Source organism: Phoxinus phoxinus (genome assembly GCF_949152265.1).
Source record: "Phoxinus phoxinus genome assembly, chromosome: 12".
Classification (NCBI taxonomy): domain Eukaryota; kingdom Metazoa; phylum Chordata; class Actinopteri; order Cypriniformes; family Leuciscidae; genus Phoxinus; species Phoxinus phoxinus.
In genome coordinates, this window is record NC_136887.1 from 7084742 (window position 1) to 7102774 (window position 18033).

General features: G+C 41.0%; 2 protein-coding genes across 3 annotated transcripts in view; one reads left to right on the forward strand and one right to left on the reverse strand.

The window, feature by feature from the left end:
- Positions 1-18033, reverse strand: part of znf711 (zinc finger protein 711) — a 555809-nt gene that overhangs the window by 172118 nt on the left and 365658 nt on the right. The window lies entirely within an intron of this gene.
- LOC307008485 (putative nuclease HARBI1) lies at positions 1661-3233 on the forward strand. Its single transcript, XM_079631280.1, has one exon. The coding sequence runs from the start codon at positions 1663-1665 to the stop codon at positions 2695-2697; it is 1035 nt and encodes a 344-aa protein (XP_079487406.1). The 5' UTR covers positions 1661-1662; the 3' UTR covers positions 2698-3233.

Sequence of the window (18033 nt, forward strand, 5' to 3'; positions counted from 1 at the left end):
GAACATGCATTTTAATTTCAATCTCATTTGATTAACAATTAAGAATTTGATTGCTGGTTGTGGTGGTGGTGGGTTGTATGGTTTATGGCTCAAGATAAGTTTCTGCTTGTATCCCCAGAAGAAATGAGCCATGAGCTTTCATCATTGACTGATTGGTATGAAATTCAGTGATGACCAGCATGGATGTTGATCCAGGAACATGTCCAACTTGTCCAAAGTGGGGACATAATCACCTTGTGAGGCGGTAAATAAAGCCATTTAAATAACTCACATTGAGGAAAACCCCTATACACTAAACAAAAGTAATCCTGAAGGGCCAGTTGTTCAAAACATTTAATCTGGATCAAAATGATCCGGATTTGGAAATCCCATTTTTTCCTATCCAGGATCAGGTAATCCATCTTACTTTTATGCCGGTTTTTCAAAGCAACATTGGACTGGATCACCCTGATCCAGATACACAGTTTTCAAGATTACCAAATACGGATTACCAGTGCTCTAAATGGGACAACATATCACAATGTGAGCTACCAGCTATGTAAAGAACAGGTAGAAGAGCCAACATGGGGTCACTGTAAGTGTTTCTTATTTTGAGACAAAACACAAAAATAACATAAACATCCACTTCTATTCATAATTTATTTTATGACCCACATCTGAACTACAACAAAATAAACAACAAACATACATTAACAAATACATTGTGGGCATTTTGAAAACGTCTTAAAAATTAAATGGCTAAATATCCAATAGTGAACGAAATAAAGAATGTTCAGGGTTCTTCTTCATCTGAGGAGGAGAGACCAGCATTTCCATGCCCCGCTTTTAGGAGGCGGATCTGAAGTTTCACTTTGGTTTGCTGTAGTTTGGTCAGCTTGATTTGTTCCTCTGCCAGGAGTATCTGTGCTACTGCTCTTTCAGTTTCTCGTTTAAGAAGTGATTCATAGGCATCATCATTTTTATTCAGCAAAGGACGCTTCAAGCCTCTTTTCTGAGCTCCTGTGACTGCTGGCTCTACCAGTGAGGATCCAGGTTGTTCTTCAATAATAGGGCTGAGATTCAGAATGAATGTTTCCTCTGCATTAGGAGGAACTGGCTCACTTTCCTCTACAATTGTAGGCTCACCATCCCCTACAACACCTTGAATCCCATGCAGAGCTTTAGAGTTCTCACCTCCAATAATGTCCAGAACCACATCTGTGTATTCACCTTTCTTAAAGGGTTTGTTGCCTGTTTGGGTGTTTTTTGCCTCAGCAAGGTCCTTCGTTGCTCTGGCCCTCAGATTCTTCCATCTAAATTTCACTTGCTCCAAGGTCCTCTTCTGGCCAGACCCCATTGCATTTACATTCTGGGTGATTTCAACCCAAATGTCTTTCTTCCTTTTGTTAGTCACCATTCCACCTGCAACAGAGCTTCCTACTATTGAGGCATAATGGCACTTAACACCCTCCAGCAGTGCATGGGTTTCTGCAACAGTAAAATTAGGTCCTTTTGAGTCCATGGTTTCACTGCTTCTGTTGTAGTGAACATAGTATTTATAGGCCTTGGGCATGATTGATTTAATTGAACACAAGCCACAGCACGTCAGCCAATTGGTGTGTGGGTATTTGACAGCCATCTTATATTCAGCCTTTCTCAGAGGACTTAGAGAGAGGCACTGACATGGCAGGTATTGTCCATCGCTACCACCGTGTTGGTGGAAGAGGATACCGTCAAAGGGTGTATGTTGAGCGTGCACAACCACTGGAGCAATACACAACTGAAGAACTGTATGCTCGCTTTCGCTTTGGGAATGCTGATATTAAGTACATTGCAGACCTTGTCAGGCCAAAACTTCAACGGAGAACCCAAAGGAGTCACAGTCTGTCTGTGGAAGAACAGGTCCTCATTGGTCTGCGCTTCTATGCATCTGGGACTTTCTACCAAGTTGTTGGTGACAATATAGGAGTGGACAAATCAACTGTGAGTGATGTAGTGAAAGCTGTGTCAATTGCATTGGCCAGCCTGGTCAATCAGTTTGTTTCACTTCCAAAGGATGTCCAGATTGCCCAGACCAAGCACAAGTTTTTTCTTTTGGGGAATATGCCCAATACTATTGGGGTTATTGACTGCACTCATGTGCATATCCAAGCACCTCATGAGAGGGATTGGGAGTACATCAACCGAAAGGGGAGGCGCAGCATCAACATCCAACTTGTGGGCGATGCTGACCTCATCATCACAAACTGTGTCGTGAAGTGGCCTGGGTCTGTTCATGATGCACGCATCCTGAGAGAGAGTGCTTTATACAGAGAGCTCCAAACCAACCGACCGGATGGCATAATATTAGGAGACAGTGCCTATCCACTCCTACCATGGCTGATTACTCCTTTTCTTGCAGCAACCACACCTGCGCAGGCACGCTTCAACACTGCTCATTGCAAAACAAGATGTGCAATTGAGCGTTTAAATGGAGTTCTGAAGAGACGCTTTGCATGCCTTAACTACTTGCGAGTGGAACCACAAGGAGCATGCAACATAATACTTGCGTGTATCGTCCTGCACAACATCGCTACCAGGCGCAATGTCCCTCTCTGTGATGATGTTTATGATGCACCTGTGCCTGTTGAAGAACCAGACCAACCTCTGGTGGTCTGTCAGAATCAGGGACTGACTGGACGTATAGTAAGGGATGCAATTGTTAGACATTATTTTTGACAGGCTCATCTCTGATGATTGTTTCTTTGAAATTAATATACAGTGATTAATGACCGAAAAATGAATATATTATTTTTGTTTATTGAAATCTGTTTGGGGGATTATTTCATGGGGACAAGATAATTTTTATTTTATTTTTACTTTACTATACTGAATAGCTTAATTGTTTACTTTATCACTGCTACAACGGTTACACAAGTCAAGTGCAAAATATAAATAAAAGTATATACACTAAATGATACAAATGTATTATTTGACCAATTTTAAAGTTTTACTACATTTTCTTCCTGAAATCCACCTTGAAATCCTACCCCCTGTTGGGATCAGGATAATCCTGTCTTTTTGGATCAAAGTTATCCAAATCCCACTGACAAGTTTTGAACAACACAAACTGAAGGTTTGATCCAGATTAAAACTAGGATTGGATTCCCTGATCTAATCTGATTTCAGATTCCTTCTTTCCATTTTGAACAACCCATTTTCAAGATTTGATCCAATCCGATAACCAAAATCCGATCAGCTTACCTTTGAACAACTGGCCCGAAGTGATCACATGAAAATTATATCTATGTGACGAATTTTTGCAATGAAAAAACAAAGATCAACAGTTAAATGACCAAACGGGATTGTCCTATGACGTCATTTTGGGTAAACACCATCACAAAGTTTTACTGAAATGTTAAGGCTAGCATCTCGCTTGACAGCACATTCAGTCAAAAAAGGTGAAGTGGAACTAACATCGCCTGTTTCATTTCACTATTTGTATAAACTCTTTAAAAATTAAAAGGTTGCTGCTCACAAGTCATTCAGGATAGTCATTTTATGAATAATTTCTTAAGACCATGTTATGTGTTTTTATAGAAGGCTAACACCTGTACCACCTGACTACTGCAGATTAATTTTGGCGTTTAAAGTGTTGCTAGAGAGACGCATAAATCCAAGTCTGAGGACGTGAATAGCTCTGAATGTCACGGGTTGCCACAGGTTGTTTGTTTGTGGCGCTCTGTGACTGTCTGTCTACAACTCTGCATAGCCTTACTGAACACGCTGATGGGGTGTGATGTGTGTGCGAGAAGAGTGTGTGGAGATATGGAAATACAGTACCTATGTGGAGATATGGAAATACAGTACATATGTTGACAGGCATGTAGGACATCGTATCTTTGCATTTGGACCGAATAAAATGATTGGATGAAAATGTTTTTGGTCCTGACACTTCAACAGAAGATGGCCGCTGCTACGCCTGAGCCCTCGTCTCCGGCAAAGATGACCACCGCCATTCCTTCTGAGCCCTCAGCCACAAAGGTCGTCGCCACGTCTCCACTGTTTGGTTGCAGACGCTCTCATGCTCCCTGTGATACAGAATGTGACACTCCTAAGGACTGCAGGGATTGTTTGTATGCTCTTCACATGAAGTTGGTTCCTTGATCAGTCTGAACAGTCTTGGGCAAACCAAATGTAGTAAAGAACTTAATGCTTGGCAACGGACCCACACAGTCCACAAGAACATGTTCAAATGGCTCACCAACTGCAGGAATCGGTCGCAGTGGAGCTGGATGCACAACTTGATTGGGTTTGCCTACTAACTGACATGTACTGCATGTGTTACAGAACTGAGTTACATAAGATTTCATTCCTGGCCAGAAGAAATGTTTAAGGACACGGCTATAGGTTTTTGTAATGCCTAAATGACCAGACCACGGGTGTTCATGAGCTACTTCTAAGACATGCTTACGCCAACTAACCGGAACTACTATCTGATACACTGTGTTGAAACCCTCACCTGTCTTATCAGTTGCTGCACCTGTATGCGAAGACCACTTTCGCATCAATACCTGACCTTCCCTACACTCGCTCGAGTCAGCAACAACTGCGGCAAAACATTTTTCCAGTGAGGGGTCACTTTTCTGTGCACCAATGAGTCCTTCACGTGTCAAGGGCAGTAATACTTCAGGAGTGGCAAGAGTCTCCGGCCCTATTTCACACACCTCTGTCGACTCCCCACCATCGATCATCCTGTCCTCAGAAAAAACAGAAGGGAACATGGAGTCAGACAAAGTTACCTCCTGATTTTTTTTTAGAGCTTGAGCTCTAGTCAACACGCTGACTGAGCACAATTCTGGATGTTTTAGAACCAATTCATCTGGCTCACTCTCAGATATGGGTACATCCACAACCTCAGGGTCAGGGTACACTTTACCTCCCGCAATGTCGTTACCCATGATGAAGTGTACTCCATCAACAGGAAAACATGATCTTACAGCTACAGGAAACCAACCAGAAACAAGCTTAGATTGAACGTGGATGCAATGAAGTGGGGCTGGCACATAACACATACCAATACCTCGGACAACTGTACTGACATTACAGGCTGACGACAACTTACAAAAAATTATTAAATAAACAGTTCATGGTAGAAACACGGCAACAAAATAACAAAAATCAGCTAAACAATAAACATTTAAAAGAAAACAATACAATATTACCAAACAAGATAACACTCTCCTTGTAAACATACACGCGCACACACGCACACACACACACGCACATGGCCTACACACGTAAACAAACACACTAAAACTGCAGGGCGGCGATATGCCTCCTGTCGACCTGCATACGGTACGCAATTAAAACACAAACAGTTCTTGTTCAGCCGGAGCCAGAGTAGAATGAAATTGACGCAAATCCTTTCATTTTAATAGTCGAGACAGCAGCAAAACAGCAGCGCTCCGTGATCAACGAGCGGATGACAGGCAACCCCAGCAACGGAATCCTCCCCACTACTCAGCAGAATACACTGCGCTTCTGAAACGACAACTTTAATTAAAAGACTTATCAGAGAGCATGACGCATATATACAAATAACCTGCATACTTGGGGTGAGAGGAATCCCAGTCACGGCCGTCCGAAGTGCGAAATCAATACGCACGCTGTAAATAGAACAGAAATAGAATTTTGATTCACCCACTGCCCTATAAGGGAAAAATAAACGCTATAAACAACCGCATTCCTACCTGTGGAGAGTCTATACAAGAACGCCAGCCATGGGAAACAGTCCTCGATCTCCTACATGCCATACGAGGGACCAAACAGACACATTTTTCAGAAAAACAAGGAAGAAGCTCCGTGATGCGATTCATTACCAAGCAGGTATATATATGCTCCGCCTTTAGCTGTGATAGGCTTAATAAATAATCCTGAAGCAACCAATCATAGCCCGAAGCCAAGTATCTATACTGCCACTCAGGTTCGATTCTCTAATAAAGGTAGGGCAGAGACGTGGATATGAAAATGTACAACAATTCTTTATTAATACAAGTATATTTTAAAACAGATATATAATCACATTAATAAAAATTGCAATCAGGAGCTTTACTGGCCAGGTTTTAAGTTACAAACACCTAAGTAAAAAAAAACACCTTTGAATAAACGCACATACTTTCTATACTAATACACTGGTTACAAAGACACAACAAAAAGCACAAAGACTAGAGGTAAACCACGGGAGGAGAGATCACTAAACTTAATTCACCGAAAGCACTCACACACACAGCAAAGACTTCAAAAGTGTCACGGCAAACATTCGGGGAAAGCACCACCACCACCACAAGAGATCATCCACCCGTGGAACCTCAGCACCTGAAAGGAAATCACAAAACAAAACAAAAACAAAAAAATGAATAACCAACTTCAAAATACTAACTGCAATATAGCCCAGTTGGATGATGTTTAGGTCGTGAGCAGATAGTAGGCTAATCACAATTAGTAGACAATCACAAACAACATACAAAGGTGTAAACAAAGCCCATTAATAAATAAATAAACTCAATGCTCGAAACGAGCCCACAAGCAAATAGTTTCGTGTTCCGTTTGTTTGACACTGATAAGTGTCGCCTCAAGTTCAGTAAACAAACGTTACATCAACAAATCATCACTAAAACCAGACAGCAACAATCCCCTTCACCAGTGGAGTGACATCTTCAGATGGCAACAAGTTTGTATTGCACACGGTAGCGACAGCGGAGCAGGAAAATCCGACGCTCTCTTAATCCGGAAGCAAGGAATCGACGGGGCTATAATAGCTTTTTATAGCACCAGCAGGAAAAACAAAATCGCCCGGACGAGAGGGAAAATTTCTAAGCCAAATACAAAGAAACCCTAAGATTTATGCCTCAATTGCTAAATTTTCAGCTCGTAACTACAGTTATATGCACAATAACACTTACTGGAAGTAGACGATGCATTCGCACAATGTGCTCGTCCTTTCACAGGTACGGATACTCAAAAAAATCATACAATCCGCTGTTCAGCTGGACTACAGAGACACTGCACATAACAATCAGCCGATCCCAAACCCCCGAATAAAACAAACAATACGCTTTCCACCAACAGTTCACACATACCTGAAAGGCGAGCAGCCAGCAATTGCACCCACCGCGACAAGCCGAGGGAAACCGGGGAAGAAAGACAGGCTAAACACAACACCAATACTTAGTCCCGTACATACAAGAAACTAAAAACAGAAGTTGCTATATGCTAACGCACATACCTACAGCCACTGTAAACAACGGAAGGAGGCGGAGTCGAGCGTGACGCATCCCAGGCTACAGCCAACCAGCTCTTAAATAGGAGGGATTCCCTGCTGATTGGTGCTCACTAAGGTCAATCTCATTCATTCGGTTACACATGGATGAGACCCCCCATCACTCCACCTGCCCTTATTACCTCAATCAACTACAATGACTGATATTGTATGAACAGAAACCAGCAAGACAAATGTGACAAAAAATATCACATTTACATTTATGCATTTGGCAGATGCTTTTATCCAAAGAGACTTACAGTGCACTTATTACAGGGACAATCCCCCTGGAGTAAAGTGCCTTGCTCAAGGACACATTGGTAGTGGCGGCTGCGGAGATCGAACCAGCAACCTTCTGCTTACCAGTTCAGTGGTTTAGCCCACTACACCACAAAAGTAATAAAGCTTTTAAAAATAAATGGAAAGCTTTTAAAGAAAATGGAATTCTGACAACATGTAATTTTTTTATCTGTTTTATGTTTTACAGGTAGTCATGCTCATGGGGAGCAGACACATGAATGTTTGGAGAAGACACAGTGGCAGCCAGACTGTCCCGCACGTTCTCCCCCTCTTTCTTCAAGTTTGTGGGGTTCATCATAGTCTTCCTCGTCCTCTGACTCAATGATGTCCCCATTGAGAAGAGTGAGATTGTGAAACACAGTATGCAACAACCTAGGGCACAAAGGCATGGCTCACCTCTGGCCATGAAATGAAAATAGAGCACCAGTGTGTTTTCAGCATGCCAAAGACTGGCTCTAGTATGCTTCTTGAACGGGAGTGCTTGCTGTTGAGATGAGCCTCACAGGGTTCTGTACAGGCTTTCTGTATAAGAGTGACGAGGCAGATGGTGCACGCAGGCAACAATAGCCCCCATGTCCCTTTCACATCCATGATCATATTCCAGTCTGACTGCAGCAATGAGGGACATGATGGATGGCAAAGACAGACGAAGGTGGGCACGGTGGTCAGCTGCTTCATCAAAATAAAGCAGCAGAATTGGCACAGCTGTGTTGAGATGGCAGCAGGATGTGGGTTGATAGTTTGTTAGAACAATACATTTGAATAAAGCTTTGATTCATGTGTTGTTGACTTGTAAATGTATTTATTTATTGTCATGGTTTTTTATTAATTCATTTACTCATATATTCATGCTTCCTATTGTTGTCAGTAATAAATAAATAAATAAAATACAAATATTTCATTAATTTATGCATTAATTAATTGTCTGCATTTGTCTAGTGTGTATTCATGTCATATGACAATACAATTACATACAATTTTGCTTGTTTTACTTATATATATATATATATATATATATATATATATATATTTAAAAATGTAATATAATTAAGTATTGGTCAGCATTTATCATTATTATTGTGTGTAAGTGTTGGGCTGAGCTGGCAATGCAATTCATTCTGGGGTAATTTGTAGTAATTATTTGTAGTAAAAGTAGTAATACATTTTTCGAGTATAAAATCGGACGTCTCCTTTGGGCAGACATGACAAACATTGCAAACGCTGAGGAAAACCATACTAGGGTTGTCGAGTTACTGATGTTAGTGCACCTGTCGCTCTTACCTCTTTTTTCAAGGTATGAAAAATATTGAAAATGTACAGAAAATGTCACAATTGCATACAAAGAAATTACAATAAACCATTTATACACGTATGTTTAAATAAATAAACAAAATACAAAACATGAAAGCTTTAACAAAATAAATTTAAAAGGTGAAATAAGTTTACTGTCTTAAGAGCTTTAAGATTCTTAGAGGATGAAATATTTTGGATGTAACCTACTGTTGCACCTCTCCTTTAAAAATAATAAATAAAGGATTTTAATGAGTGAATTTGAATATGGAATTTAGCCAGGAGCAATAATAGATTAATTAAAAAGTATTCATTAATTTGAGCTTTTTCTATGTTTCAAAAACTAAACGATGCATCCTTAAAAAAACACCCGGGAGCACATTGCAATTGTCGGGGTGGGCACTTAAATGACCGGCCGTCCCCCTGTGTATCCCCCAAGGGGGTAATCTATCCCCCGGAAACTGAAGCATCCCCGGGCGCCGCCATTGGCTAGCGGACCCCCATCTGCTGTTAGCATTCCATTGACTCCAATTCATTTTGGCGTCACTTTGACAGCGAATAACTTTACATCTGAGGCGTTTAAAGACTCCATTTGTCCATTGTTTATTTCTAAAGAAACACGAAAATGTATAAAAGGCTCCATTACCTTGTATCTTACGTTATGGCCCCGTAGAAGCAGTTTTTGTAAAAATAGGCTAACGATTGCGTCATAACCACGCGACTCTGTCGCACAAGTCGAGAAATTACCGTATAGACTGGCAGAGAAGCTCGCATGTAATCGGGGGAACGTGGAGGCATAAAGTCCGATAAAGTCAAGGGAGAAGCCCATAGAGAGTGATAAAGTTGCTCCTGCTGCTAGCTCATGGACAGCTAATACTCACGCTCTCCGTCTCTGCGAGATTCGAAAGGGAATGATTCAGATTTCTCTCGGCACAGCTACTAGAAGACCTACAAGTTGCTCACGTCACAAGCTCAGTTTGAGTCTGCGCAGTTCGCCCAGCCATCAGGAAGTGAGTGCTTCTAATTGACTTCATTTTTCTCTGTTGAAACCTATGGGGTCGCTGTGTCCAGTTTATATACTGTCTACGGTATCCCCGGAACCGGCCTTGTGTTACACCGGAAGTGAGCCCCGCGGAAAGTTCCTCCCTGTTAGAAATTCGTCACCCGTGACACAATTAATAACATTAGAAAATTAAATCCAAAATAACCTGTCGCTCATACCTTTTAAGTTGTTACGCTTGTTATTACGTTGTAGGTCACGTGATAACGTCAACATGGCGGATAATGTCCGGATTGCATTCATACTTCACGCATTGAGGCTATAGGCCTATAGTACGTGCTCTTTTAGCACTCACTTAGTAGTTATTGAAAATAAGTACCCACTCAGAGAGTATGCGATTTCTGATGCAGCCATATATCTGTATGCTAATGACTTTAGTAGGCTATATGCAGGTGTGCTTCTGTTATTGCTAGCTAGCGGTTGTGTAAAAGTTGATGTAAAAATTCTGATTTGTGACAATTTACAACAAAACAGATTAATTTGATTGTATAAAGATCAAATGAATTAAATTACAAAACAAGTGTGTATTTATTCTATATTTCAGCATAATGATGGCCTCCATGTAGTGGCAAATGCATCACAAAGAGAGATGGTAAGCGTTCCTTTATAGGACTTTGTGCCGTCCTGAAGAGAACACACTGTGCAAGATTAATCCTAGTTCAGTTCAAATTATCAGTGAAATTGTGAAGCTGTTTTAAATTATTGATTAATTTGAAGAAAAAATAGGTCCAAACAACACTGAAACACACTGACTTTGATTATATGAAAATAATAATAATAATGTTTTCTAAATATATTTTGTGTTCCACAGAGGAGAGTAAATGCATAAAAGTATTAGAATGACATGAGGATATGTAAATGATGACAATTAAACATTTTAGGTGAACTATCCCTTTAATATTTTAAAGTCCGCGTGAACCGGAAGTTGCAACCAACTTTATCTCAGTGTTGTGACAAATTTCCGAGAGAAACTGAATACTAAATGAGGAAAAATAGTGGGCGTGGCTTTTTTTCCCAACTAGCACCTGATTGGATCTAGAAAAGTAGGTGTTTCATTCAGCCTGTCTACTGACAGTTGGAGGGGCGTGGTTACGGATGTTAAGCAGACACCAAAACCGTCAAACCTACGTCATCAGGGAAGGTCCTCCAATGCAGATTGGAGGGGCATTTTCAGATTTTGATTAAAGATTACGAAGCCAAAACATTTTTATGTGTGGACTTGTATGGATGAATTGTTCACCACAAAACGATAAATTTAGGCAAACAAAGTAAATATGGTCAATTTTGATATCATGTGGACTTTAACACAAATGTAACAAGTAAAATGTAACGGCTGCCTCCGTCTTCAGGCAGGAAATGCAGATCCGCTACCCTCGGATTATGCACTACGGACGGGGTCTACACCAAAGAACTTCATAAATAATTGCTTGCTGTGCTGTCAATAAATTAATGCTTGTTACATCATTATATCTGGTAGAAATGGATTGGATGGTGAAAAGTGCCTCTATGCCAATTGTGACAGTCCCCAGGTAGCCGTTTGGCCCGGATCCGGCAGGCCAGAAGAAATAACTCGGCTCGGTTGCGGTTGCCAGACTTGTGATGGATGTGGGATAAATAAAGCCCCAGAATCGGCCCAAATACACTGACCCGAGTCCGGCTGACAAAACAGCTAGCATTGAGCCACAATCATGCCGACAAGAATTGAACACTTACTCTGTACTGGCCCGAGTCTGGTAACTAAAACTGAGCCGACACCGCCGGCATTGGGCAACAATCACGGACAAAAAATGGTACACTTAGCCAGTACCGTCCTTAGTCTTGTTGGCTAAATAAAAAAAAATGGTACACTTAGCCGGTACTGGTCTGAGTTTTTTTGGCTAAAAAATAAATAAAGTATACTCGCACTTACTCTTATACAGGATTAAATTTTTTTTGTATATTTAGTACAATTTTACAAATGTGTTTTAAAGACTTATTACACTTTTTATTTAAAAACAGAGCTTTGAATATTTTTTTTCTTCAAAATGCCATTGTTACCTTAAAATCCTTAGGATGGGGTCTATTTCTAACTATAAAAAATGTACAGTGTCCTTGTTAAAGGTACAATAAAAGGTACAAAAAAGGGTGTCTGCGTGAGGTAATCACAGCTGCTAACACACACGAGCTCTTGAAGGCTGGTCTGCCTGATCGATTGCTTCTGTCTTCCCTGCTGATACTGCTGAGTTGCTGAGCTCCCAGGTGAAAAGGTGATCTTATTCTAATGTTGATCTAGCTTACTGGTAGTCTCATAGACAACAAGCTAACACATAGAATAACATTATAACTTTCAACACACTTAAATGCAGTTTAGTGTGATAGTGTAGACCAAGTGAAACAGTGCTTCATACTGTACCACAGTCATGTTAAAAATGTGTCATCAACCTACGCCTTTGTTATTGTAAGAGGTTAGCGACCCCTAGCAGCGAAAAAAAAAAAAAACATATTGTAGCTTTAAGCCTACATGTACTTATGCATGTCAACTAAATATTTCAACTTTACAAAGATTAAGTGTTTGGCCATTACACCCTGTTTTTTTCATGGCATCCCACTACAACATAACATCTATATGTGCTCCTTCTCCACCACCCAGAATTTATTTGAAACTTAACATTAATGTACAGCTTTATAATAACTACCAAAAAATAATTATAATTCAGGAGCCTCCTCAAGTAAGCGTACCCTAAAAGAGGGACATACTGACAAAGACTGAGAGACAAAAAGGGACAATGAAGACAATGATATTTTTTGTTGATTATTGCTCCTAATATTGTAATAGTGATCAATCTGTTGATTAATAGAATGTTTCAATGATGGGAAAAAAGCATGTCACATTCTGGCTACAGAAGAAGCAATAAGAACTGTTTATGAATTGATTAGAAAATGAAGACTTCACATTGGTTAGTTTAGTAGCTGGTGTCCTGCAGACTCAGACAGCAACATAGTGTCGGCCCAAATCCGGCCCACACTATGTTGCTGTCTGGGGAGTGTAGCTCCAACCAGCTCCAAAACACTTGCCTGGAAGTTTTTAGTAATCCTGGAGACTTTGGTTAACTTTGGATAGCTTCTGGTCAATCAAAACAGCATACCCCTTTATAAACTGTATTTTTATTAAACCAGGGGCTATCAAAACAGCATACCCTTCACAAATACTGGTATGCTGTTTTGACAAAGTAGGCTAAATTGACAGACCCCGCTATAAAACTCAACTTCCGGTATCCTATTCTGACAAAGTATGCTACATCGACAGAACACCGGCTCTCCCTATAAGCAAACTAAGCGGCTGCTTGGGCCCCGCCGCCACTAGGGGACCCCCTAACTACAGATGGTTCTCGCCGGCGTCGCCGCGGTTTAAGTCAACCAACCGTCACACCGTGTCAAATCATTGTCTTCCCTGGCTGGAGTTGCAAATTTTACAGCAAAAAATTAAACGAGTCTATCCATCGGGTGCAGAAAAAAAGGAAAAAGAAGAAGGATGAAGATGAGAAGAGACAAGTGCAAGGTAAGTTAATTTTTAATAACGTAATTTAAGTTAAGGCGTGGTAACGTGACGCCAGGCGACTAATATGGACACACACGTCCTTAATATACCTGTTAGTTACCGTATTATTACTTTATCTTTACTTATTTAATTTGCAAGTTGATGTTTAGTCATTAATAGAGTAACTAATGAAAAAAGTCGGGAGTTGGAACTTGGTGCAGCTGACGTTAGCTAGCTGTCCGTCAATTATGCTGAATCAACATTGCTTGCTTGCAGTATGGTCCAGCCGTCAGGCCCAGCTCTGGGCTACAGACCACGTAGAGACAGACCCAGCTCCTATGAATGTATTTTCTTTTTAACAGTAAACGTTACATGACCTATCATTTCAGTTCAGTCAGTTAATTACATTATTTTTATTTATTTTTTAGCAGGTCCATCCACCCCTACCTCCAGCTCCAGTGTCACCCAAGAAGCTGACAATGCTGGTAAGTTACTGTATGTGTTTTAGTTTAACCTATAGAGATAGATACATTCCCCAATTGTTGTAGTGTCCTGTCCTTTGCTCATAACTGAAATCTGTCATGACGTGAGTGTGTAGTAGCTGTTTTTAAGGACTGATTATTGAGCAACATTATGGAGTTTCCTCCAAAGCTGCTAATGTGGAAAATACATTTTATCTAAAGTACATTTTTAAAAGAAGATGACATCAAACTCTTGCTGACTGTTTTGCATTTTAAGATTATCTTTGTTGCTAAGAACACAGGTAATTTCAATTCAGTCAATTTTTTTCATTAGCAGGCCCATCAACCTCTACCTCCACCTCCAGCTCTGGTGTCATGCAAGAAGCTGACAATGCTGGTAAGTTTAGGCCTACATCGACAATAAATTAACAAGTATTCACCGCTAGGAAAACTAACATCCAACATATGTCAACTTACTAAAATTAAGAATTTTTTGTGTTAATCTTCCCCATAGGTCTTTCTCCTGTTGAAGTGGAGAGCAGTACCCCCATGCCTTCCACCACACATGGCTCTCTTTCTACTCCATTGGATCCAGCTGACTGGCCCACAGTCATTAATGACAAAGTATGCATTGATCTGTTGAGCAGAGGACCAGCACATGTTGACCACCACTTCACATTTCCAAAAATACAATCAGACAATAGAAGATTTCACTATAATTACATGTTTCAATCTCTCACAAATGGTGAAAAGGTTAGGAGAAGCTGGTTAACATATTCACAGAAAAATAATGCTGTGTACTGTTTTTGTTGTAAATTGTTTTAAAAAAAAATCAACAAAGCTCAGTACAGATGGTCAACAAGACTGGATCAATATTGGCACATTACTTTAGCAACATGAAAACAGCCCAGATCATGCAAAAAATTTGGTGTCTTGGAAGGAGCTAGAAGTCCGTCTATGAAAAGGGGAGACAATAGATTAGACTGAATTGAGAGAGAGAGAAACAGGTGGAGAGAGGTCATCATTAGGCTTGTGTCAATCATACAATCTAGCAGAGAGGAACATGGGTCTTAGAGGATCTGTTGATATGTTACATGCCAACAATAATGGTAACTTCCTAAAAGAGGTGGAATTACTAGCGAAGTTTGATCCTGTTTTAAAAGAGCATGTGCGACGCATTGACAGTGGAGCGAATCACACAACATACTTAGGGAAAATAATACAAAATGAGCTTATCGCTTGCATCAGTAACACCATTCTCCGTACAATTGTGGTTCAAATCAAGGAGTCAAAGTATTTTTCCCTGATTTTGGACAGCACTCCAGATGTCAGCCACCAGGAGCAGATGTCTGTTGTGATCCGTACAGTCGACCTAAAAAACACACCAGAAATCAGAGAGCACTTCCTGGGGTTCCTATTAGCTCATGAATCAACTGGACTCGGCTTATCCACACTGATTCTAAGAAGGCTAGAGGAGCTGAACATCCCCTTTGAGGACTGCAGAGGACAATCCAGCCCGATCTCATCCCAAGGCGTCATATACTGAAGCTTTTGACATTTCGTGCCTCCAGAAGGCGCCTCCTAGCGGTCTAACCCTACCCCAGACCTAAACCTAACCATAACCGAACAAATCTCTGTGTGTGTCATATTGACGCTAAAGGGTGCCATGTGCGTTGGATGTAGACGAAATGTCAAAAGTGTCAGTATATGACGCCCTAGGATGAGAATGCTTTGGATAATCCTATGACAATGGTGCCAACATGAAAGGCCGAAATAAAGGGACACAGGCCAGGCTGTTGAAGAAGAATCCTCAAGCTCTCTATGTACCTTGTGCAGCCCACACATTAAATCTGATGGTGGCAGATTCAGCCAAGGGGTCAGTGGATGCTACTAACTTCTTCGGAGTGGTGCAGAAATTGCACACCTTATTTGCAGCTGCTTCCCAGAGGTGGGCCATCTTAAAAGATCATGTGGACCTCACTGTCAAGGCCTGGAGTGAAACAAGGTGGGATAGCCGAATTAACAGCATTAAACCTTTACGCTACTACACCGTCAAAGTCAGGGAAGCTTTGCTTGAGGTGAGGGAAAAGACAAATGACCCTATGATTAGAATTGAGGCCCAGTCCCTGGCAGAAGAAATTGGATCATTTAGGTTCAAGATCTCCACAGTTGTCTGGTATGACATTTTATCAAAAATTAACACAGTTAGCAAACTCCTTCAGTCCGTCAACATGCAGCTGGACATAGCAGTAAGTCTCATAAATAAAACCAAAGCATCTCTACAGACCTACAGGGCAACTGGGTTTGTAGATGCTCAGACCACTGCAAAAGAGCTCTGTGAAAACATGAATGTTGAGGCAGTGCTGAAAGAGAAGAGGCTGCGAAGTACAAAGAACCACTTTACCTATGAGGCAGCTGAAAAGGTAGTGATCACTGCAATGAAGAGACTGGAAACAGGATTTTTCAATGTTGTGGTGGACTGTAGCATCCAGTCTTTGGAGGACCGATTCAAGTCAATGGGGCAAGTAAAAGATAAATTCAGAGTGCTCCTGAACTTCCACAAACTGGATGAAGAGTTACTCAAAGAGCAATGTGCGCAGCTCGGAAAAACACTCACCTGCGGAGAAGAAGCAGATGTTGATTGGAGAGAGCTAGCCATGGAGACGCAGAGCCTTCCAGAGCTTCCCAAACAGCGTTGGAGCTACTTATTCATATACATGAAAGGGGGCTGTGTGAGTTATACCCAAATCTTTGGGTGGCGCTGAGGATAGCCTTCACTCTTCCAGTGACAGTGGCAATGGCAGAGAGAAGCTTCTCTAAGCTTAAACTCATAAAACCTTCCTGAGGTCCTGTGTCAGGAACGAGTGAGCGGAATGGCAATGATTAGCAACGATCACCAGATAGAAAGCCAGATCTCATATGATGAGGTTATAAATGACTTTGCATCCAGAAGGCAAGAAGAGAACAATTCCGAGGAATGAGTAAATGGATGCATAGCATCACAGATTTGAAGAACTTCTGAGGGAAAGGCATTTCTCACAAATGTCTTTTTTGAAAATCACATATGATCAGCTTCATTGTAAACTTATGATTATATTTAGTCAATAATACATGGTTAATAGCCTACTTATAAGTCAAGTATTGGTACCTTATTGCACTCTCTTAATTCAATTGTTTGTTTTTTTAGCGTCACGGCTTGTCAAAAGTGAAGCGAGGACTCAAGTGCAGGAAAATAAGGATTTAATATAAGTAATGAAAATAAACACAAAACTAACAACCAAAACGTCCCGTAGGGGAAAAACAAGACAGGCATCGGCAATAACAGGGAACATAGAATAACGAACCAGCACAGGACTGCAAACACAGGGAGACCAGAGAATGTCTAATAAGGGGAGAAGGTTCACTCTCGCTACACTTCCGGCTTCTGACTGGTTGCAGTTCCACTCTGATTCCATATGAGGGCGCTCACAGGACGAGTGCAGAATGAATGGAGGTCTATGGAGCTATACCCCTCAAAATCCACTTTTCTCAAGATATAATTTTTTGTCTAGTAATTTGAATGTTGTATTCGAAAAGGAGATGCAAAGAAATTGCACATTGCTGGGTGTTAGATTTTTTAGTCACTTATTTGCTTTAAAAAGTCTTTCAAAATGTCAATGACGTCATACACATCGTACGACCAGAGATACTGCTTTACGGCAATCCTTCAGTCACTGTGGTAATTTCGCGCTCTGCACTTTATTTTCTCTCGAGGCATCGCCAGCACAGCTGACACAGGTAAACACACGTGCTAGAAGAGTTTCTGCTAGAATACATTCTGTTCCCGCTTCGGATGCCATGATGCCATCAAGCGGTATCTCTGGTCGTAACCAGTCCTTCACTGACCAATCAGCGTTCATTAGCAGAATGCTAGCGTGTTATGGGCAACAACAACTCAACCTGTAAGAAATCGAAAGGACATAAGTACTCGTTCATTCAATTTTCGACCTATAACCCATGTTGAACTTGCCAAACCTACAATCAAATCTGAGATTTCTCAACGGCAATCGGCTGAAAGGGACAAATTTAGCCGTCTAGCCCCATAGACTCCCATTCATTTTGCACTCGGGGATGATCGCCCCCAGTG